This window comes from Poromitra crassiceps (assembly GCF_964638095.1).
Source record: "Poromitra crassiceps genome assembly, chromosome: 11".
Lineage (NCBI taxonomy): Eukaryota > Metazoa > Chordata > Actinopteri > Beryciformes > Melamphaidae > Poromitra > Poromitra crassiceps.
Genome location: NC_139643.1, coordinates 23,942,065 through 23,964,588, shown reverse-complemented (window position 1 = coordinate 23,964,588; position 22,524 = coordinate 23,942,065). Strand labels below are relative to the sequence as shown.

At 42.8% G+C, this 22,524-nt stretch overlaps 3 protein-coding genes across 7 annotated transcripts; all 3 read left to right on the top strand.

Annotated features, from left to right (window-relative positions):
* Window positions 1-4,312: 4,312 nt before the first annotated feature.
* atp5if1a (ATP synthase inhibitory factor subunit 1a) lies at window positions 4,313-7,015 on the top strand. Its single transcript, XM_083646154.1, has 3 exons — window positions 4,313-4,445; window positions 4,832-4,944; window positions 6,706-7,015. Exons 1-3 carry the CDS (start codon window positions 4,374-4,376, stop codon window positions 6,845-6,847), a joined length of 327 nt encoding a protein of 108 aa, XP_083502280.1. The 5' UTR covers window positions 4,313-4,373; the 3' UTR covers window positions 6,848-7,015.
* Window positions 7,016-7,855: 840 nt separating this feature from the next.
* LOC310785328 (heterogeneous nuclear ribonucleoprotein R-like) lies at window positions 7,856-15,794 on the top strand. 5 transcript variants are annotated; one of them, XM_083646362.1, is made up of 15 exons: window positions 7,856-7,994; window positions 8,675-8,844; window positions 8,958-9,076; window positions 9,169-9,276; window positions 9,393-9,506; window positions 9,676-9,852; window positions 10,253-10,388; window positions 10,525-10,730; window positions 10,864-11,013; window positions 11,104-11,225; window positions 11,347-11,888; window positions 13,898-13,958; window positions 14,944-15,009; window positions 15,220-15,359; window positions 15,586-15,794. In XM_083646362.1, the coding sequence occupies exons 2-12, from the start codon at window positions 8,679-8,681 to the stop codon at window positions 13,930-13,932; spliced, it is 1,875 nt and encodes a 624-aa protein (XP_083502488.1). In that variant the 5' UTR covers window positions 7,856-7,994; window positions 8,675-8,678; the 3' UTR covers window positions 13,933-13,958; window positions 14,944-15,009; window positions 15,220-15,359; window positions 15,586-15,794. The 5 variants fall into 5 exon arrangements, with proteins under 5 accessions (XP_083502488.1, XP_083502487.1, XP_083502486.1 ...); XM_083646361.1 differs by having other exon boundaries at window positions 14,940-15,009; XM_083646360.1 differs by having other exon boundaries at window positions 14,940-15,009; window positions 15,215-15,359.
* Window positions 15,795-16,679: 885 nt separating this feature from the next.
* On the top strand, window positions 16,680-21,722 carry dnajc8 (DnaJ (Hsp40) homolog, subfamily C, member 8). The gene is made up of 9 exons (XM_083645715.1): window positions 16,680-16,762; window positions 17,404-17,505; window positions 17,665-17,721; window positions 17,838-17,904; window positions 18,100-18,194; window positions 18,391-18,462; window positions 18,889-18,980; window positions 19,800-19,875; window positions 20,668-21,722. The coding sequence occupies exons 1-9, from the start codon at window positions 16,691-16,693 to the stop codon at window positions 20,788-20,790; spliced, it is 756 nt and encodes a 251-aa protein (XP_083501841.1). The 5' UTR covers window positions 16,680-16,690; the 3' UTR covers window positions 20,791-21,722.
* The last annotated feature ends 802 nt before the right edge of the window (window positions 21,723-22,524 follow it).

Genomic DNA, 22,524 nt, shown 5'->3' with positions numbered 1-22,524 from the left:
GTCATAAATCTGACATCATCAGTGATGCTGGTCTCATTGGCCACACAGCAGCCGAGCTGCGGGAAAGGCCGCACAGTGGCCGAGCTGCGAATGCGAGCTGTGGGACGGGCGAGCCCGCGTAGCGGGCGAGCCTAGGAATCGAGCTTGCGTAGCACGCAAGATCCCTAGTATAACAAATATTCAAAGCCTTTGTATCATAATGTAATGTAACAGATATTTGATGATGAAGACAGTTTGTATGTTAAAGCAGAGACTTGCTAGTATCTCAGTGTGATGGGAGGAGATATTTAGACAGAGAAGTGAAGCACATAGACTGTTTAAAACAGAATTTACAGTGTTTCTAGGCCCAGTGTGCACTTGACACAGCACGTTAAATGAGTCAGTTCGCTTTTAATTATTGCCAAAAGCTGCCTGTGAATCCAGTCAATAATGTCTATCACTATACCTTGACCAAAAAGACCTCTCATGTAACAGCACATAAAGAATCTAGACCCCTTTATCCATCCTGATGGTTGCCATGGCAACAGTGGCAACATCCAGGCAGATCATGAGCGCTATTGGCAACAAAGAGTTGCAGCAGCAGCAGCAGCAGCAGCAGCAGACGAAACTCTCTGAATGTGATTAGCTTGAATGTGGTGTTTGGACCATGAAGCCTAAATACTGGTCTGTAGTCATCATCTTTCTGCCCCCCACTGCCAGCCCCAAAATAGGCATATCATAGCTTAGCGTTCTCTGCTTTGCAATGCAAATGTGGTTGCATTTTCCTTTACTGCAGAAATGTGGGCCATTTTCAAAACCTTACACTCAAATAGCTCCATACCATTACAACGCCATTACCTCAGCGTTTTGGGTGAAAACCCGGAAGAGAAGGGCCAATTTTCAGCCCGGCAGGTAGAGAGACACATCCATCCATTCACACATTCATCCACGTAGTGTTCTCCAGAGGGAGGGTTGTCATGAAGACGGGACTGTTATTTCATGCAATTATTGATTGCACACTGATAGAAGAGGGTTGATTGCAACTGCAAGCATTACAAAAAAAAGGTATCCAAGCATGTCTGCTGCACCAAAAAGCCTCAGAAATCCTCCAGATCTAAATGTCATCCTAACATTGCAATGCAAAACTGTTGCAGAACAATGATGACAGGGTGTTGCCAATGCACGTCCTTGCAAAACAGAGGTGATGGAAATGAGTTGTTCCTATAGAGGAGTAACAGTGGCAGATCTTGTCAGCTCTGCTGCGTGACCTTACTTTGTCTTTGCTCAGGTTGCTGCTGTTGCCAGGATACTATTTCCTATGGCAACACTTGAGCCGACGAGGTGAGCGGCACTGAAAAGATCCAGGTAACCGCCTGCTCTGGACCCTGTGGACCGGAAGTCCATACATGGGCGTACGACACGCACGCATGCACGCACGCGCGGCGCACGCACACACACGCACGCACACACACACACACAAGCCTCAAAGTTTACCGTTTGGCTCACTGTGATAGCTAATTCTCCCCAAAACAACAGAATGATTCAACCATAATGTACTGTTCTGAAGTAATGCTGCATTTAAAAACTATTTGCGGGGAAATCATACGTCTCTGTTTAAAATTAGAAGTAGTGACAGAAGGTTTGAGGATATTCTCCTAATTTTGTTATCAAGGCAAAGCAAGGCAGGTGTATTTTGTATAGCACATTTCATGCACAGAGGCCATCCAAAGTGCTTTACATAAAATGGATCCAAAGAAAAGAGCGTTACAAGGTAGAAATACAAGTTCCAAAAGGTCACAGTGCAAAATGATTAGCATATTTTTACTTTGTGAGTGAAATCATATGCATAAATATTAGACAGGGCTGGGGGGCCCCAGCATAAAAATTCACTCGAGTAAAGTCACATTTAAAAGGAAAAAATGAATAAAATACAAGAAAACCACATTCATATAAAGAAAATTAGTGCAGATGAGCATTTCCCTATATAGATTTCACCTTTTCCACCATATTTGTCAGTAATTTGGTCAGCCCTTTGCAAAAACCTGTGTTTACCTGTGTATAATTGCTGATGTATTGGATGATGCATCCAGATCAGCTAAACCCCTCAAAAAGTTTGGAAATTTGTGTTTGGTTTTTCATATCTCTGTTGTTACAGTATCCTCAGCATTGTATCTTATCTCATTGGAAAGCCTATTCATTAATTCCCTTTACAATGAGGCCCCATTCCCAAACTTTTTTTAAGGGATTTGCCTCTGTAGATCTGTTTTATATGAAATTCAATTTCAATCCTCATTTGAAACAAATTGAGAGAGCAATGCTTGCTTTTGTCCATTACAAGGAAAGAATGAATTGTTTATATTAACTGCAATTCCACATTCACAGCAACATGGATGCTCTGTCAGTATGAGAGCATACTGCCACCATTTGTTGCAGGAGTGTTACTGCATCAGTGCTGCAGTATTGATGTGCAAAGGGTAAAATTAAAACAAATACAAAACTTTTATATCTACGAAAATAAATATAATCCATGTTCAAACCATGACTTGAGAAGGCAAGCTAAGGAATTTAAAGTGACAATAAACCAAGAAAGATGCCCATAGTTTTCTTGCTCCTTGTTCCTCAGTTGTACAATTACCAGGCTTGTGTACATCGATTTATTTTCTCCTTTTACACGTCTTTCCTTCATACAAGCAGGCCAAAGCTCGTTCAGTACAGAACACAATGAGGCCAACAATCGGTCAAGGATCTTCATGACTCACATTGCTGATGTGAGTTGCTACTGCTTTTCATTGCACAAGAGTTCCAGATCATCATCATTCCCATTGTTGAACTTCCCAGAGAAACAGCGCGGGGCTTTCTGAGTGGACGAGGCACACTGTACGTCACCGCGGCGGTGCCACGCCTCCACTTGACCATCAACTCTGCTGGGTGCACATGCTGAAGGGAGCTGGGATGAGCATTGTCTGCTAGGCAGGGCCTTCCACTCTCCGTTCTGACTCACCTGCACTATAAACACCCACCACCTCTCTCATTGTGCACAGCTTCTGTTTGTGCTGCCGGGTAGACTACGTCTCATGCAGCAGCGATGAGTGCTGTGACCTGTGTGCTTTTGAGTAGCAGGCCCATAATACAGGGACGTCAAAACACAGTGTTGTCGAACCAGCGGGTACATACTATTCACAGGGAATTATTGTACTGCATTGTAGGAGAGTCTGAGCACTAGAGGAAACCGAGGGAACTCTGTAAAAGTCGAGAACACCGGAGGAGAAAGTTGTTTTGCACGGTCTCCCCGCGTTCCTCATCCCCCCATGGTTCCTCCTCCCACGTTCTGCTCTGCAAGTCAGGTGGATTGGAAACCCATTATTGTGTGTGAATGTGAGTCAGAGAGTAAGTGAAGGAGTCAGTGAGTGGGTGGGTGGGTGTTTACCTGGGTTTGCCCTGTGATGGACTGGCAGGCAGTGTCCAGGGTGTCTCCCGGCCTTCTGCACAATGCATGCTGTGATATACCTGCAGGCCCCAGTGAGCAGGAACAAGCAGGTTAAAAAAAATGAATGAATGAATGAATGAATGAATGAATGAATGAATGAATGAATGAATGAATGAATGAATGAATGAATGAATGAATGAATGAAACTGTTACCTGTCGCCTACAGCAGTGGTTCTCAATGTGGGGTCCAGGGACCACTAGTCCTTGAGGGGGTTCCGCAGGGGGTCCCCAGCAAATGGAGGAAGTGTTAAACTTCAACACTACAGGTATTTAATTTACCAGAAAGTTAACACCATTAGAGAATGTATATAGGAGGATTAATGTTTTGATCATAGTTTCACATACCTCGCCCTACAAATACAAAAATAAATCTATCACTCACTGAAATCTAAATCTCATCAAATGGAGATATGTGAGCCTAACGTGGACAAATCATTAGGAGGTCCTCGATATGAAAAAGGTTGAATCACTGGCCTGACGGGTCAGAGAAAATGTACTTTAGTGACTGATTCTGATTGCACTCAACATGTCCACACAAAAAATCTAATGGACTCATCAAATTCAGACAAGACTGCAAATTAAACATTGCTCTAACTTGTAAGTTTTGTACACATTCACAAAGGATGCACAAGTCCAAACATTCGTGGACGAATAATGTTATGTGAGCCGATAATACTCAAATCGAATCCATTTAGCATGTCGTCTCCACTGGACACAACCGCTGCAATTCCTGTCCTTACCACCGGGCGGCAGTAACGAGTCGACCATTCGAGCAAGTGGGTGTTGTTTTTCTCCACGCCCATGCCACGGCACGAGCTATTTATTTGTGCTATATTGACATTTCCGCATTTGGAGGTGCAGACGTGCAGTAGTAGAGCTGTGCTGTTTGCACTGTATCAGACTGATAATGGCACGGTTCCTTACCAGGCTTAACTTTAGGGGATGCATTGCCACTCAGATTAGAATGGCTTCTGACCAGGTAAACTTGTGTCGACTTGTTACAGATGGCGTTTTAATTAAATGCTAACTTTGTTTGACAGCAAGTTTGCTAACGTTAGCCAGGCTAGCTAACTAGCGAGTCGACATGTTGGAGCTACTCACAGCCTACTGTTGCTGGACAGCGGATGGACTGAATACAAGCGCTTAATAAAAAAATAATGATCAATTTTCAGGGCTAAATAAAATAAAAATGTGCATGCTCGCATCTAGCTAGGCAAATGTCCTGCTGCAATGTCATCACTTGAGAAATATACAGAGCTGATCCTCTCTCAATCAATGAATGTGTGTGTCTGTCATCTCTCTTTGCTGCCATCTGATCATGGTGTAGTTTGATTCAAACATTCTCTCTGTTGACTGTCACGTTAGCTCGGCGAGCTGGGCAAAGGAGCAGGGAAAGGAGGAGGCGGAGGAGGCTCAGTGAGGGAGGCAGGAGGAGCCTTTGGAAAGCGACAAGCAGCGGAGGAGGAGAGATACTTTAGGTGAGTAAGGTGCATCCCATAATAATCAGTAAACCTAGTTGCTTTCAACGTAGGGTCCGGGGACCACCAGAGGTCCTTGAGGGGATGCCGGGGAATTTACAGCAGCCATTTTGACGTGCAAAGCAGGGCAACACACAGATGTAACCAAACCTTAATGATGGTTCCGTTCCATTTAGGTCAGGGGTGTCAAACTCATTTTAGTTCAAAGGCCACATGGGACCCAAGTTGGTCTCAAGTGGGCCAGACAAAGAAAATCAATGTATAATAATAACAACCTATAAATAACAACACCTCCAAATTTCCCCATTTCTTTTGGTGTAAAGATGAGGACTACAGGTATATTTTAAGACCATGGTTTCACATCTCGGCTACCATAGGCCTATCATATCAAATCTACTGTCTGCATGATTGCTTTACTGTTGACCAATGTACAACTGTACCTTGATTTGCAATAAAAAATATTGTTAAATCTACTGTCTGTAACTGTGCATTACAAATTATGGCAATTGTGCAGTTCTCTGTATTCAAGGTTATGAAAATAGTTTACCATTTAGTGAGAAATACAGAAAACACTTAATATTGTGACTTGCTCCTGAATCCTGGTACCTCTTACGCTATGGACAGACAGGACGTGGAAGCGAAGTGCATTTTCCTCACGAGCAGGCGCCTGGCTGTCCACACAGGGAGCACATTTTTCCGGCCCGGGCATCAGCGTAATGTGTTGATGACAACTGTTTATGGCATGTCCATGTCTTGGGATTGGGGTAAACACTGAATGACTGACCACAGTAGGACAAAGAGTGTTTGTTAACAAGGTCTATAGTCTCTGTCTCTCTAGCTCTGTTGTGCCGGATGACCACCTGAAACCCCACTTCAGATAGCAACGTCACTCCCACCTCTCTCTCTTTCCCCCTGCTCCTGCAGTCTCTTTCGCTCACGGATCGTGTAAAAAATAGAACAGACGCCGAACTAAAGCGCAGCGCAGCACAGCGCACTACGCTGCGTGGCGCGGACAGTCAGATCAGTTAACATGGGCGCCGAATGAAAACTGGCTGCGCTTACGCGTCCTGTGTGTTTTGGCTGTTAGCTTTCACAACTGCATCACTATTATGTAGGTGTCAACGCCTGAGCTTGACAAATTGGATTAAAGGACCTCTCAGTGCAATTTTCACACTTTGCATAGTCATCCTGTGGGCTAAATTGGACCCTTTGGCGGGCCGGTTCTGGCCACCAGGCTCCATACCAGGGGTATGTTTGACACCCCTGATTTAGGTGTTCCGGTGTCAGGGCCCTCATTAATGTTATTGGTTACACCTGTGTTTACCCTGCTTTGACATGTCAAAATCGCTGCTGTGAAAAGGGTCTATTGATGAATTGTTAAACTTCACCATTATTTCATTTACAAGAAGTTAACACCATTAGATAATGTAGAAATATTACTGTTTTGATCATAGTTTCACTGTTAACAGTGAAACTACTTACAATTACTGCAATTACTACAATTACAATTCAATTACTGTCTGTATATAGTAATTGAATTCTGGATAAAATCATCTCCAACAATAATACAAATTTTAACAGATTTGGGTCTAAGAGACAATATCTCATCAAATGGGGTTCTGTGGGTCTAATGTTGGTTGAATGTGGTCCTTGATATGGAAAAGGTTGAGAATCACATCACTGTCCTGATCCTAACCCACTTTCACCTGAGGAACCTGTTTCCCAGCTTTTAACTTCTCTTCACTGTGCTTGAACCTGCAGGCAGAAGGAGAAGGAGCAGCTGGCCGCCCTGAGGAAGCATCACGAAGAGGAGATCGACCATCACAAAAAAGAAATTGAACGCCTGCAGCGGGAGATCGACCGCCATAAGGGCAAAATCAGAAAGCTGAAACATGACGACTGAATCTTGGATTGCCAGTTATCATTCATTCCTATTCATCGGCACTCTGACCTTAAACACAACCTTATTGCTATTGCAAAGTCAGTGATTACCAGATATTGATTGATAGGCAGCTGCTGTATGAGATGTTTACGACACAAAAACATATTAAAAGGCTTAATTTTTCATTTACATTGAGGTTTTTGTCTCATTTATAAATGTGTGAAACTCATTTGCATCTCTCCCATCTTATTTGCATGTCAGTCAGATTTAGATTGCACTCTAAATAATTGTGTTGGGGAAATGTGTTTATCATATTCACGTCTATGCAAATGTAAAGAAAAGGGAATCATGCCAGTCAACAAACCCATGGTCCTTGATACTTCGTTGGCTATTTGAAGATGAAGCGCTCGATTTATTCACCCCGCACAGCCCGCTGAAAGTCAGGGATCCGCTCAGGTTGAATCACATGCCACTGCGCCGAGTTTCCTCTCTCTGTTGGGGGGCGGTTTGTTAATGAAAAATGACAGTTGGCTTTGCACTCTCTGTAAAGTACGTTTTGAGCTAAGTGTAATGTGATTGTTTTTGTAGTTTTGGTGAGACTCCCACCCAACCATGCCCTGTCACTGCCCAGGGCAAACACCAAATGCCTGGACAGGAGCTTTCTCCACTCTGCCATAGCAACATGGAACAGCCTTCCCCCCGTGGTTGTTGGAGACATTACATCAAGCAGTGTTGATGCCTTCAAGAAGAGACTGAACAAACACCTCCTCAGCACGAGACCCTAAAAACTCAAGGACTACTATTTATCATACTTAATCAGTCTCACATATATGTATGAGTAGCTGCAGATCAATGCTAGGCTCTCTGAATGTTGTTCATGAAGCCTGTATCTGTAATAGCATAATAAATAAAAAAACATGACGCGTCTCCCGCATTCACAAAACGAACGCACCTCTCGCTCCTAGTCCTAGTTCCTCCTCCAAATCTCGCGTTGATCGCCGCCTAGCGGTGGTGTTGTTCGGGCGACGGGCAACGACGGGACCGTCTGGAAATCTGTCTCGTGGGTAGACCTAAACGTATTATTGAAAATAGGTGTTTTGAGTACGTCTAACACGGTAATTATTACATAATTTAATTCGCGCCGCTGTTACGTTCCCGAAATAGATCGGTAAGTCTTGCTAGCTACGTGTTTGCGCCTTTTAATCATGAAATGCCTCTTTCTGCACCGCGAGGCCTTCATTTTAGCCATAACGATAAGCTCGTTAGCTTAGCCAGCAAGCTAACGCTAACTACTGTTTGGTTACGCACACTGACGCACCGAGAGCATGATTTGTGGTTTTCGGTTCGACCCTAAATGCTGTAAAATGCATTTGTTCATATTTATTAACCATTTTAATGCATTCAAACTCTCTTGTTCAAATTGTAGAATGACATTTGCATTCACCTCGTTAGCTAGCAAACTGCATGCGAAGGGGGCGGGGCGCTGGCTTTTACAGGTTTCTTTGAAAGGGCTGGCAAGATTTGCCAAGCAGACCTAACCGAACATTACCAATACAGCGGTATAAAATAGTTAGTGGATCTGTTTGTTCAGATTGATGCCAGTTAATTGACAACAATAAACTATTCATATTCGTTTGCAGGCTATGCTTTTGTTTGAGCTTTCACATACTCTGTGCACGCGGTCACAACACAATCGTTTACAAATACACCAACTAATAGCCAAATTATGATTGTTTTGATCAAATCTTTCTTGCAGTTTTGGTCATAGAAATGTGGTTTTATTGTCCACTCCTCCTCTTGGGGGGGGGGGTGTAAACAATATATTAATTTACTTCTCTTGTTATTAAGGAGAATGGCTGCCGCTGAGGTGAACGGTAGCTCTGCCCCGGTAAAGGAGGAAGAAAAGGAGGAAGAAGAGCCCATGGACGTGTCAACACACACCGAGAACTACCAGACGCTCATCGATGCCGGCCTGCCCCAGAAAGTGGCTGAAAGTCTGGATAATATCTTCCAGACAGGTGGGCAATTGGGCTAATTATTGCCTCGACCGATTATTATAATTAATTTGAATTTTACTTGAGTTATGGGTATCTACTTCAGCCTGAAAATGACTTTTGCCCTGTAACTGCAGGTTTGGTCGCTTATGCTGACCTGGATGAGAGGGCCATTGATGCCCTGCGGGAGTTCAACGAAGAGGGGGCGCTCACTGTGCTGCTGCAATTCAAAGAGAGCGACCTGTCCCATGTGCAGGTGAGGACTTGATTGCATTCTAATACCTTTTGTGTTTGTTTTTGCAATGTTGTTACAGATAATTTAATCACATTTGTTTGTTTCTACCCCAGAACAAAAGTGCTTTCCTTTGTGGAGTCATGAAGACTTACAGACAGAGAGAAAAGCAAGGAAGTAAAGTGCAAGAGTCCACCAAGGGCCCAGATGAGACAAAAATAAAGGTAAACTGTTTGGGCCGAGGCTTATGAGAAAGTAGGCCAATGCAGTGGCTATGAAACTGGACCATATGAACGTGCGCCTGCCGACTCAGCAGTATTGTTCTCGTCTTCTTTTTCAGGCTCTCTTGGATCGGACAGGGTACACCCTGGATGTCACCACAGGGCAGAGGAAATACGGAGGTCCCCCACCTGAGGAGGTGTTTACAGGAACACAGCCTGGGATTGGAACTGAGGTAAATAATCGCAACAGAAAGAAACTTAATGGACGCAGCACTTGCTTAAGTGCCTTCGTTGTTTTTTTTAAGTAAGGTGAGAAGTATCAAGTCTGTGCTCTGGTAACACTATCTTGATATCGAATTGTATGCTCACAATCCTTAAAGCTGTTCCACCCGTGTGTCTCAGGTGTTTGTGGGAAAGATCCCCAGGGACTTGTATGAAGATGAGCTGGTGCCCCTCTTTGAGACGGCCGGTGCCATCTGGGACCTCAGGTTAATGATGGACCCTCTTTCTGGTCAGAATAGAGGTTACGCCTTCATCACATACTGCACCAAGGAGGATGCGCAGGAGGCTGTGAAGCTTGTAAGTCAGTCTGGCATTGAAACACCCTATCTATCCACGCCGTGCCAATTTTATACTTTTTAAGGCATTGAAATGTATCCAAAAGCTCAACATTTTCTTGAAGAGATCTGCTGTATCAGAGCCTGTAGAGGTCTCAAATTCCAACGCCCAGTCCTATGTCATTGACTCTAGTTTTGTTTTCCTTCTTGTCATATAGCTATCAATAGAAACAAGGGTTGGGATTTATGAAGCAACCACTGGCACTAAAATAGTGTTGTCCCCCCCCCCCCTGTTGTGGAATGAAAATGTGCTAAATTTAAATCTTCTTTGAGTAGCACAGCTGTGGCTGAGTTCACACACGTGCCGTTCATTCATAATTCATTTCACACAACAATTGCTGACCTCTTTGTTTTATTTTCAGTGTGATAACTATGAAATCCGGTCGGGGAAGTACCTGGGAGTGTGTATATCTGTTGCAAACAATCGCCTGTTTGTCGGATCAATTCCAAAGAACAAGACAAGAGACAGTATATTGGAAGACTTTGGCAAAGTTACAGGTCCGTCTCAATTGTAGTCATCTTTGTCATTTCCGTGCCTTATAAAAAAATAGGCTGTCATTTTTCCTCATGCGGTATTATTCGAACCTTACCTTTAGCTAACTTATGTTCATGGTGTTCTTTTTCTATCTTCCAGAGGGACTGCAGGAGGTGATCTTGTACCACCAGCCAGATGACAAGAAGAAGAACCGTGGCTTCTGTTTCCTGGAGTATGAGGACCACAAGTCCGCAGCACAGGCCCGCCGCCGTCTTATGAGTGGCAAGGTGAAGGTGTGGGGGAACCCAGTCACTGTAGAGTGGGCTGACCCCGTCGCCGAGCCAGACCCAGAGGTCATGGCCAAGGTGAGCAAGTCTGATGTCTCTCTCTCACTCTCTCTAGTACACAACACAATATCTCTCTCACGCTCTAGTACACAACACAACCACGTGTCCCGTTTTACATGGTATCAGAAGCATTGCTTTTCCCCCTGCATAGGTTAAGGTGCTCTTTGTAAGGAAGCTGGCCACACCAGTGACTGAAGAGCTTCTTGAGAAAACCTTCTCTCAGTTTGGAAAGCTGGAGCGAGTGAAGAAGCTGAAAGACTATGCTTTTGTCCATTTTGAGGAAAGGGATGCTGCTGTGAAGGTGGGTCGTCCGTGCTTTGCAAATGGTATTTTGCCTGTCACATAATTGATTGTGATTCATTGTCACGAGTTGTTTTGTTGTTGTTGTTAGGCAATGGAGGAAATGAATGGGAAGGAGCTAGGGGGAGAGCAAATTGAGATCGTCCTGGCAAAGCCCCCAGACAAGAAGAGGAAGGAGCGCCAGGCAGCTCGGCAGACCACCAGGAATACAGGGTGAGGCAGAAGAGCAGAGATATCCGATTGGTTAAACTAGCTGAATAGCTGTTAACTCCAATAGCATCCAGTCTAAAATAAGGAACTCTGTGAAAGTAATGGATTATTTTCCCCTGTGCAGGTATGATGATTACTACTACTACCCGCCTCCTCGTATGCCCCCACCAGGCCGGGGCAGGGGCCGGGGTGGCCGCGGCGGCGGCTATTCCTATCCACCCGATTACTATGGCTACGAAGACTACTATGACGACTACTACGGCTACGACTATCATGACTACCGTGGTGGCTACGAAGACCCCTACTATGGCTACGAAGACATGTACAGCATGAGGGGCCGTGGTGCTCGCCCCAGCAGGGGGGGACCTCCTCCACCTCGGGCCCGTGGAGCGCCACCGGCACGAGGCCGGGGTGGCTACTCCCAGAGAGGGCCGCCCATAGGCGGGCCAAGGGGCGGCCGCGGCGGGCGGGGATCCCCCTTCCAGCCGCAGAGGGGCCGCGGTCCTCGTGGGGCCCGGGGCAATCGCGGGGGCAACGTTGGCGGGAAGAGGAAGGCAGACGTGTTTAACCAGCCTGACTCCAAGCGCCGCCAGACCAACAATCAGCAGAACTGGGGGTCCCAGCCCATCGCCCAGCAGCCCCTGCAGCAAGGGGCCGACTATTCTGGTAACTATGGTTACAGTAATGACACCCTGGAGTTTTCACAGGATTCTTATGGGCAGCAGTGGAAGTAGATGCACCAAAAGGTATTTGTCAAAGTAAGTGACAACCAAAAAAAAAAAAAAAAAGAGAAAAAGAACAATAAAAAGGAAAGAGGAGATTGGGCCCCAATTTTTGATTGACTTTTTATTCTTCATCCCTCATGAAAAAAAATCTATTCACAGAGAAAAAAAAGTGGACAGACCCGAGAATTGGCTCAAGTTGATTGGCTGGAAATCGTTTGGCTGAAGAAGTGAGCGTAACCGTTTTGCTGAATCATTTCTTACTCCTACGGTTACATTGGGACATGTGTCTTAAAACACACAAAACACTTTTATTGTTACCTTTTGTTCCTGATTCTTTTAAAGCCACCAACGAACATAAAACAAAAAGTGGACATTCATTTTCCAAAGTCTGAGAGGACATTAAATCGTGCTATTTGCCTTGCAGGAAGTGTGTGTCCCCTCCCTCCCCTCCCCTACTTGTACTCCTTTCTTTGTGGTTTCTCATAGTTGCTTAGGGACCTGCTTGTAAATAAATGCATATGGTTAGAGCTTCATCTTCATTTTTTGCAGTGGTGGAGAAAAGAATCCACGGGAAGGAAGGAAACAGTTTTGTAACGTTCAAAGTGTATGCCTAGCATTTCTAGAGGTAGACAAATTGTGTTGTTTTTTTAAAACTGATATAACTTCCTATGTTTTATTTGAACTTGCCCAGTAGAATTTTGGTTTGGCTTACCTTAAGAGCCATAGCAGTTTGTTCTCTGATGTTCTTTGTATTTATAACTTTTACGTTTGTTTCCGTTTCAATAAAACTCAGTTGAGCATCAGTCAATTGTCAAATACCTCAAATTCAATGTTGTCATTCAATATTTGATTTGATTTCTACCTCAATTTTCACATTTGGATGGAGATCTTCTTTTACAAGACAAATTTTTTGGTTTTGCCTCAAAGGAATAAGCAAAGACTCACTGAAATTGTGCAAACAATCAGACAACGGGACAAGAGAACTCTAATGGTGTTTGGGTGATAGAAGGATTTAACCGGATTTTAACCCTTTATTTTCCAGTGCATGTTACATTAGACTGCAAGTCATTCATTGCTTAATTCTTGTAGTGATATCACAGCAATACCAAGAACCATTAAAGAAGTCTGTCACTTAAGATACTGTGGGAGCTATATTCAGTTAAACACAAGCTTTGACCTTTTGAATGGATTTGTACAGAAGGCCGCCCTAAATCATCGCTACTCAAACGACAGAAGAGTCATTTTTAATCCCAAAATCATCATGCACAGCTTCTCAACCACGGTTCCTCTCCTTTTGAAGACGCTAAGGATTTGACCATCCCAAAGGGTTAAAATTCTTTAAGTTCACTTCTGTGCTTTTGCCCTAGCAATTGCGTGTCTATCTCAATAGAGTACCGCAGGGATGACGTATTTTTGTAGGCTTAGCCAGAAATCGCCGCCATGCTGGTTCGTAAGGGGGAAAAGCGAATGGGATTTTAGTATGGGGATTTCTGGTAAATGCATGAAATAAGGTCTGTGGTTAACACAAGCTTATGGGTGGGGAAGTTTGTGTTCGGCAGGATAATTTTAACAACCGAGGACCACTTTTATGACTTTTGAAGTGTTTTCTGAAAATCGCATTAAAAAAAAATGCATTTACGCTACAAAAGTCTTAAAATGTCATCGTCGTTTGTGAAGATTATCATGCTAAACACATTTCCCCTCCCATAAGCTTGTGTTAACCACAGACCGTATTACATGCATTTAACCAAAATCCCTATACTAAAATCTCATTGCCCCCTTTTTTCCCCCTTACGACCAACATGGCGGCGATTTGCTACTTCCGACTCATTCCTGCAGTACTCTTATTTTTCTTCCCCATAGCAAAGTGCTTTGAGAACCTGCCTTTTGGTACCGTGATATCATTGTATTCTGTTTGATGTCTCTGTCCTCTTATTCCAACCTGCCTAGGTGGAGAAGCTTTGAGAGCGGCACCGCTAGAGTGAGGAACTCACCTGAACGGTACTCAAGGGTGAGCTAGCCTTGCACAGAGTACTGTCTCCTCACCTGCAGCTAATCACTGGAGAAACTAGTCATAATAATTACACTGTTCTTTTTCCTTTCCCCCCCTACTAATATACTGTACTATGAATCATACATAATTTAGTGGGAGTCAGACTCTTCAGATCGTGAAGAATGCCAGTTACTTCAGTAGACTGTGAAGAATCAGTCTAAATATTTAAAATCAGTTGTAGTCCAGAAGTTTCGGGGGTTTAATAAACCTAAACGAATCGTGCCAGTTTCCTCCGTAAGCCAATTGACCAGCCATGAACAATCCTTAGTGGCCAAATGTCTTGTTTCATTAAGTTGGATGAAACTGCCAGAAGGCAGACGGTCAAGGATTTGGTAAGCGCTGCAAAAACCCTGCAGACACCTGTTACATGTGTTACACGCTGCACCATAATCACCTCAGCTGTCTCATGACACATTCCTGGAGGGGGAGGGGGCATTTCCCCTCTTACACCACTAGAGGTTGCAATTGTATACAAGCACAGCTATTACTCCATTGTTCTATTTATATTGGAAATTTCCCTTTATTGGTCAGTTCCTGAGTTGTAAAGGTATTGCCAGGATGATGAATTATAAGTATAGTAACTGGTCTTCAAAATTCTTCAAATTGCCGTGGGTTTTCTAAATTAAAAGTTGCCAAAATTGGCTGATGTTGGAACAATGGATGTGTCTCGAAACTGATGTTTTTACTCTTTAAGACCACAAGATGGCAATAGTTGGTGTACAGTAATGTCTTTTTATTTATTCATCTTTGGTTTACAGACAGGTAAGACACTGATGTAGGGAGTTCAGTCTCATTTCTGAAAGTTGATTCTATCAAATTAAAAATATTTATCTTTGTATTGAAGAATTCTATACTTTATAGTGCCGTTTAAAAACTTGGATGTCCTTGAACAGCTTCTCAATTAGAATTGTTTCTTTATATGTTGCCTCTTGTCACCAGGCAGTAAGGGAGCTGTCCTCTGTCCATGTGAATGAAAGAAAGAGTTCACAGGAACGGAAAGGACTTATTGGTAAGATGTTCATTATCTGAACTAGTGTTTAGAATTGATTTTTACATGTTCATTTATTTGATATGTGGTGTTTGGTGCCAGTCATCTCTTTATGACCCTTTGCCTTTACCTCCCAGGGCAGTAAGTCACAGATCCAGCCGAAGTGCTTACACAAAGTATTTCAGATATCACTTAAAATGCCCTTTTCTGTGTGGCCCTTTTCTAGTTCAGTCAGGAGACTATTTCTCCATAAGATGCCAGTCTGGGCCGTCGCAGGTTGAACTACTTAACAGGACGGCACTCAGTTCCTGTTGCCCATCGAAGCTGGACTCACTGGCTTCCTTGTGTACTGCTCAAAGCAGAAGATAAAGGTCAGAAATGATTGTGACTTGGTGAAATTACATTGGTATTTGTATGCAGCATAACTAAAATCCAAGCGATTGCATTTCCAACCAGGTATTCAGGGGTGCTGCTGGTGCTACAATTGCTTGCACTTTTTAGTGCTTTGTAATCTAAAAAGAAGTAATTATTTTTTGTTCTTATTCTAATTAATCTTAGTACTGATGTTGAGTCCTGTCATGTTTTCTCCCATTGCAGAAGCAGTGGGAGGATGCAGTCCTGTTGGTTCAGCATCAGATGCTGACCCTGAAAGAGGATCTTAGTGCAGCTGATGGACCGGACGTGATTAACCAGCCTTACTGATCCCAACGTGCAGCGGGACAAGCTTTTTAATGTCGGGTGTTGAATCAAAGATTACTGTTGATCTTAAGATCAATGATCTGTATTGAATACATTTTATTTACCAAAGTAAACCATTTGTGTGTGCATGTTTATTTAAAGATCGATGTTGACATTCTTGCTTTATTCCTGTATTGATGATCAGTTATGTCCAAGTTATCTTTTATCACAAAAAAGCATTAAAGCTGCTTATAACCCTGTTTATTATCATAATGGCAAAGAATTTCACTTTAAGGGAAATAAAAAGATTTGTAAACATTTGGGCATTTGAAAAATGTGTAAACATTTTGGCACAATTCCTTATGAAGTCATTCAGAACAGTTTACTGTGGCAGTATTCTTAATTGACTGTAGTGGTTTATGACTATCAGACTGACATGTACCAGGCAACCAACACCAGTTACAATAGCCAGTTTGAGGGGACTTGTTGGGACTGTGTGCACCGCAATCCCTGTGACGCTGTGAATCCCTAACATGGACCCAGGCATCAGGTTGGTGGACTACCTGCGCCGACCCTGCTCATCCCCACGTGGTGATCGATTATTGACGCTGTTGCAGGCCTTGGAGGTCCTTGAATTACATTTGCAGAATAAATGGCCTTGGAAATGTAACGTAGCATACGGTGAAGAGCGCGTTTTGTCTCAATGTTTCCAAATCACTATTTGTCAACCCAAACTGCTGTCCTTTTCAAAATAAAAGGTATGTTTAACCACAGGAGTGTACTTAATAGCAGGAAGATCAAATATGCCTTATTGCTCTGGTCTCAATTCATGTGAATTTATTTTCGCAAAAATCTAGTAAGAATGTGCATGTGTGTTAGCCTGGTATCCAGCCCATAATGAATCCTTCATTGGACGAGTGACAAGACAACTGTGATTCGTATGGGCTGGATGTGTGTAGTTTCCGCTCTAAATGAGTAGGAACGTCACATGACGTCATTACGTCACATGTAAACCTGGGTCAAGATGGCGGCCGCCGGAGGAGAGCCCTCTGCTCAGAGCGTCTCAGATGAATTATTTCAACACTTTTACACGGAGGTAAGATAAACTACGTGAATATGTCCGCTGTGCAAGCTGCAGTTGCTCGTCCTATGCCGGCTGTAAGTCGGTGCCTCAATGTTTGCCACTTGTGGGACCTCACGTGAGACACATGAGCATCAGCTAACGACAAGATGCTAACGCTAATTCTGCAGAATAATATTGGTGTTTTGTGAGCAACTTTAATTTCTCTGCCTAGCTGCTGCCAAAGATCGTCCAAGGATGCTTCAACTCACTCCCACATGCAATTAACGAGCCAGTGCGACTTTTGCCATGGCAGTTTTTGGCTCATTAGCTGAATGTTAGTTATTGGGCAGGTGTTGTTGACCCACTAAAACTGCTATCAAGCAAACGGTATGTGTCTAATCTCTTGATCGTCCATTTATACAAGTTACTGATAAAAAAAAACAAAGGACCAGCGAGGTCCGTCCTGGAAAGATATAATCCTAGATCAAGAGGTACAGGTTTACACGCTCTATTTGTAGTCAATTTCATACAGTAGTACTGATTCCCGCGTAGCCAACATGGAAGAAAAAAAGAGACATAGATGTCAAAGGCAGTTCAGTGTCAGATGTGCTTGTCAGTTTGACACTTATTTGAATGTGCTGCTGCTTATGATGATTGTGTGTGTTCTGTAACAGGTGAAGCAGATTGAGAAGCGGGACTCTGTGTTAACCTCAAAGCAGCAGATAGACAGGCTGCTCAGACCTGGCGCATCCTACTTCAATCTGAACCCCTTTGAGGTAACAGTGTGACTGACCTAATGCTACACAGTCTACTGTTTTTTATTATTATTATTATTATTATTATTATTATTATTATTATTATTACAGTGGTGCTACCGTTGCGCAACAATTGGTTTCTGGTGTGCTGCTTATTTGGGATACACTATTTTCATCCAGGTCCTGCAAATCGATCCAGAAGCAACAGATGACGAATTGAAGAAAAGATTTAGAGCGGTAAGCAAAACGTGAAATGCTTTTCTTTATGAGTGCATGTCTTGACTGTGCAGGTGTGGGATAATGACATGTGTAATGTTTCCATTTCCTAATCTTTGGTCTCTTTATCTGTTTAGTTGTCCATCTTAGTCCATCCTGACAAAAATCAGGGTGACCCAGAAAGAGCACAGTTAGCCTTTGAAGGTATTTAAAAAAGCTCATATTTACATCAAAGAGTCTATGATTTATGTTCTAAATGTACCAATCAATTGCTATGCATATGTTGAGATTACAGTTTAAACTGCTGCCTTTTTTTTTTTTTTTTTTACATGTACTCAATAGATTGAAGAGAATAGATGTACAGGTTTGATTCTACCTGAATATGGCCATGTGTTGCAGCTGTGGACAAGGCATACAAAAACCTACTGGATGGGGAGCAGAAGAAGAGAGCAGTAGACGTGGTCAATGCAGGGAGGGAGTATGTGGAGCACAATGTGAGTGCTTGCGTAGTTTCCCTTCCCTCAGAAATGCCTCTGCCGTTTTACTCCACATGTTATCGTGAGTGATCGGGGATTTTGGTGACATTTTTCTTTTCTTCTGCCACTCTGTCTACACACTCTGTCTACACACTCTGTCTACACACTCTGTCTACACACTCTGTCTACACACTCTGTCTACACGCTCTGACAGATGAAAGAGAAAAGAAAACAGCTGAAGAAGGATGGGAAGGTGCCATACGTGGAGGAGGATGACGAAGAAGTGGTAAGGCTTCACAGAGATGGATCACCTGGGAATATGTTCTTTGACTTCATCCTGGATTTCATCATTTGCTCATAAAAACAGAGTTGTTGTCTATCAGCCATTGCTTTATGCTTTTGATATTTCACGTATAATTTGAGAAAATGAATAGGTACGTACTTAAAGGTACTACTTGGATGTAGCTGCAATAAAAATGCGTTATCTGTTTTTACAAAGAGAATACAAATATTTTGTAATTGAGGCCCCTGACAGTTTTAATGTGTTAAAATGACCCATGTTTGCATTCTTAATCCACATTTTCAGTTTGTTTGATTGTTTTAGCCAATTATCAACATTACAAAATGTGGAATACATATTTATGGCATGGTCAATTCCATCAGCAAAAGGACATGTAGGTACCCTGTACTTAGTTCTTCTGCTTTTTCCCAGTTCAAGCAAGCAGTGTACAAGCAGACCATGAAGCTGTTTGCAGAGCTAGAGATCAAGAGGAAGGAAAGGGATGCAAAGGACATGCATGAAAGGTAAATGTTTGATTCGGCAAAACCTGTCCGGTTCACACAAAAATGAAAATTCTGTCATCCACTCACCCCCATGCCGATGGAAGTTTTTTTAGTCCACAAAACATTCATGGGGTTTCACAGTGAAACACCGTTGCAGAATTATCTTAAACAACTGAAGTGGATGTGGTACAAATTTCAAACGAAAAAAAAAATATATATATATATATCAATCAATATATAAAATTTGAGTATGTGGGCTATGTTTGTTTCAAGTTCTGTGTTCTGTGTTAATTAGCTAATGATGTGATGTCATCAGTAATGATGTCATAAGCGCGCACACACACACACAGACGATGGCATTGTGACAAGACTGATCAGTGATGTCACACACACACACACACACAAGGAGGCATTGTGACAAGATTATCAATGATGTCATAGGGGGGCACACACACACACTGATGATGTCATCAGTGGGGCGCCCACACACACACGGAGGCATTGTGACATCACTGATGCAATAACATATAGTGAGCAACACACACGCCTGCACGCACCAATCGGACAGGCGAGGCCACGTAGCAGCCGAGCTGCGGCCTAGGCATTGAGCGCGCGATGCCTAGTATATATAAACTAATCATGCGCTCATTTGTAGCGTGCGTCGCGTGCAGTTGGGCAATTGTGCGTCGCGCTGCAACCCTCTGCTTTATTATCGTAGTGAATGTCTTTTTAGCAGTAAATATATTCTCCAAACTAGATGATCACTATTAGTATTAAAGCAACATATTTTCCTCCAAAAGGTAATGCATTCATTATTCTTTATTCCTCTTATTTCCACAGGAAAAGGGCAAGAGAGGAAGAAATTGAGACGGCAGAGAAAGCAAAACGAGAGAGAGAGTGGCAGAAAAACTTTGAGGTGTGTTCCTAAATTGGGGAAAATGATGACTTTGTTTTTAGAAATCCCTAAGAGCAAGTTTCCCATAGTCACGGAAAACCTGGAAAAGTCATGGCATTTCAAGATCTCATTTTCCAGGCCTGGAAAGTCATGGAATTAGTCAAATTCGTTAAAGTTTTGGAAAAGTCATTTGAATTTTGTTTACAGTACATTAATTGTTACAGTAATCTTCCGTGGATAACCTTCCACGTTTAACACCAAATGTGTTTTCTGTAGCTGTTGTTGACATAATGTAGCTCTGTCGATTTTAGTACCTCTTCTATTTTATATTAATATTTTTAATTGAATGTGATGCAGTGACTCTGTAGTACTAAAATCCAATATAAAGGTGTCTCCTATTTGAACAGTGTAGTAATCATTTCTGGTGTTTATTCAGAGTCAGCCTTACATTGCATGGAAATTCTATAGAGCTGAACAGTCACGTGACGTTCTGTGACGTCTCCCGCCCGGAAGAGAATTCCCCATTCAAATAAAAACCACCAGTTTTATTTATTTTTTGTGAAAGTGAAATGTTTTATGGCCACTCACAATTCGTTATACTGTATAAGGATTTTTCAAAATATCTATGAATGGGGAATTCTCTTCCGGACCGGGAGACGTCACGGAATGTCACGCGATTGTTGAGCTCCATTATGAATCCTTGAAAAGTCATGAAAAAGTTTGAAAATGTTATCCATGAAAATGTGTGGGAACCCTATAAGAGTCTCTCTTTTTTTCCCCTTTTTCTTTTTTTTTAAATGCATCATTTGTCAGGAAACGAGGGACGGCCGCGTGGACAGTTGGAGGACGTTCCAGGCCAAAGGCAAGAAGGCAAAGGAGAAGAAAAACAGGTCGTTCCTCAAGCCCCCCAAAGTCAAGATGGAACAGAGGGAATGATGCAGCGAGATGGGACTTCACAAGACTCCATCGCAATGTTTTCAGTGTGTCCTCACCCGCATCGTCTGCAGTCAACGTGTCTAGTCGTTACAACCGCTGTCAGGCTCCGTGTCGCAAGGCCACGCCCTCAGCCTGACCCTGAGAAATGTAGTTTTGTGCTCGGTTTTCTAATGTACATATTTGTGATCTGGACCCTGAGAGCGTACTTGCCTCGCTTGATGGGGGGAACAAAGATATCTTCCATTTCTGTAACTGAGGAAAGTGGTTTGTCATTATTTTTTGTTTTTGTTTTTTTACTTAATAAAGCTTGTTCCTTACAAGCCTATTTTGCCGTGGTCTACCAAGCCGAGTCGTGAATTTGCCGATAATTTAAAGATTCAGCAACTACAGCTAGGTACAGGAAACGGTGTGAATGCATTATGTGGAATGCATCATCACTTTGAGGGTAGTCGTCAGTATAGCTCACCTTCTCACTGGTTGAGTAAATATTGCTCTATTCTGCCATTCTGTCCTGCTTTCAGGTCTGCAGGAGAGGACGCTTATTTTTTCGAGGCAGGCTGCCAGTTTACAAAAATCTTCCGTTGCAGTTGTGTTGCACTCCATACAGTATCAATGCAGACTATTGCAACTAGTGTCTTGGATCATCCCTTGGTTAGTGCTGCATGTCGGTATATTTCTTTTTAGTGCTGTCAAAAACACCAGACTGCAGCTTTTGTTAGACTTGTTTTTCCCCATGTGTTTTTGGAGACCTAGAATAACATCTAGATTGACCTAGAATATTTCAGGGTTCCTATGCAAATATGGAAAAGTATAGAATTTAATTTTAGTATTGTCCAGGTCGGGAAAAGTATGGAAAAAGGAAAAGAGTATGGAAAAATATTTGTTTCCAGACTATCATCTATTGTGACTGACTATTGGTTTGTCTAAATAATAAAATTCAGAATTTAGAAAAAATAAATTGATAAGTGTTTTATCATGGCATCAGAATGTGACATCCATGTTAATAGTTGGATTTTTAAAACCATTTAGTTCCCGGGTTGTCAAAATACACCGATTTAAGCCAAAGACCGTCTGGAGGTCGCTGCAGCGGTCTTGAATATAATAACAGTGAGGTTTAGGTAGGGGAAAGCAGGCACGGCTCCTGGATTTTTTCTAGGGGGGGGCTGGGGGAGGCTAGACCAGGCTAGACCTGTAGGGGTCAGGGGTGCTAAGAAAATAGTCGATTTTCATGACTTCATTGTTACTTTCTAATGAAGTCCCCTGCCCCCCAAATAAAACCAGATTTGGCACACATTCAAAATAAATTTAGTTTTTAAATTAATTTGGCCAAAGAATATAATACAAGTGACCACAAGGCAATGACAAAAACTTGGTTTAGGCATGCATTGCAGAGTGATGATTGGTTGGGTTTAGGCATGAGGAGTGATGATTGGTTAGGTTAATATTCAGGGTAAGAAAAAGTCCACATTGGAAATAAGCTGTTTATCTCTATCACATCTATATCCCATAGAGATAAACCATATATATTATGACTATAGATGAGTCATAACCTGACGCTGCCAGATGGACGGTTTAGCTCCACATTACTCTAGCTCTCTTGATCTCGCGAGGTTATCCATCTTGCAAGCAAGGTTAGGAGGCACCCTCTGCCTGTGATTGGCCTAGTCAAACGTTCATCCAATCACATTCGCTTGGCTATCCTGCGTCTCTTTCTACAGTCTGTGGTCAGACCTA

Bases quoted from the DNA above. Each gene is read 5' to 3' on its own strand.
- atp5if1a (XM_083646154.1), top strand. From the start codon at position 4,374: ATGGCACGGTTCCTTACCAGGCTTAACTTTAGGGGATGCATTGCCACT. The intron at 4,446-4,831 runs GTAAACTTGTGT...CTGTCACGTTAG, and splicing joins TTAGAATGGCTTCTGACCAG to CTCGGCGAGCTGGGCAAAGG. The intron at 4,945-6,705 runs GTGAGTAAGGTG...TTGAACCTGCAG, and splicing joins GAGGAGGAGAGATACTTTAG to GCAGAAGGAGAAGGAGCAGC.
- dnajc8 (XM_083645715.1), top strand. From the start codon at position 16,691: ATGGCGGCCGCCGGAGGAGAGCCCTCTGCTCAGAGCGTCTCAGATGAA. The intron at 18,463-18,888 runs GTAAGGCTTCAC...GCTTTTTCCCAG, and splicing joins AGGAGGATGACGAAGAAGTG to TTCAAGCAAGCAGTGTACAA. The intron at 19,876-20,667 runs GTGTGTTCCTAA...ATCATTTGTCAG, and splicing joins AGTGGCAGAAAAACTTTGAG to GAAACGAGGGACGGCCGCGT.
- LOC310785328 (XM_083646359.1), top strand. From the start codon at position 8,679: ATGGCTGCCGCTGAGGTGAACGGTAGCTCTGCCCCGGTAAAGGAGGAA. The intron at 9,077-9,168 runs GTGAGGACTTGA...TTTCTACCCCAG, and splicing joins GCGACCTGTCCCATGTGCAG to AACAAAAGTGCTTTCCTTTG. The intron at 11,014-11,103 runs GTGGGTCGTCCG...TGTTGTTGTTAG, and splicing joins AAAGGGATGCTGCTGTGAAG to GCAATGGAGGAAATGAATGG.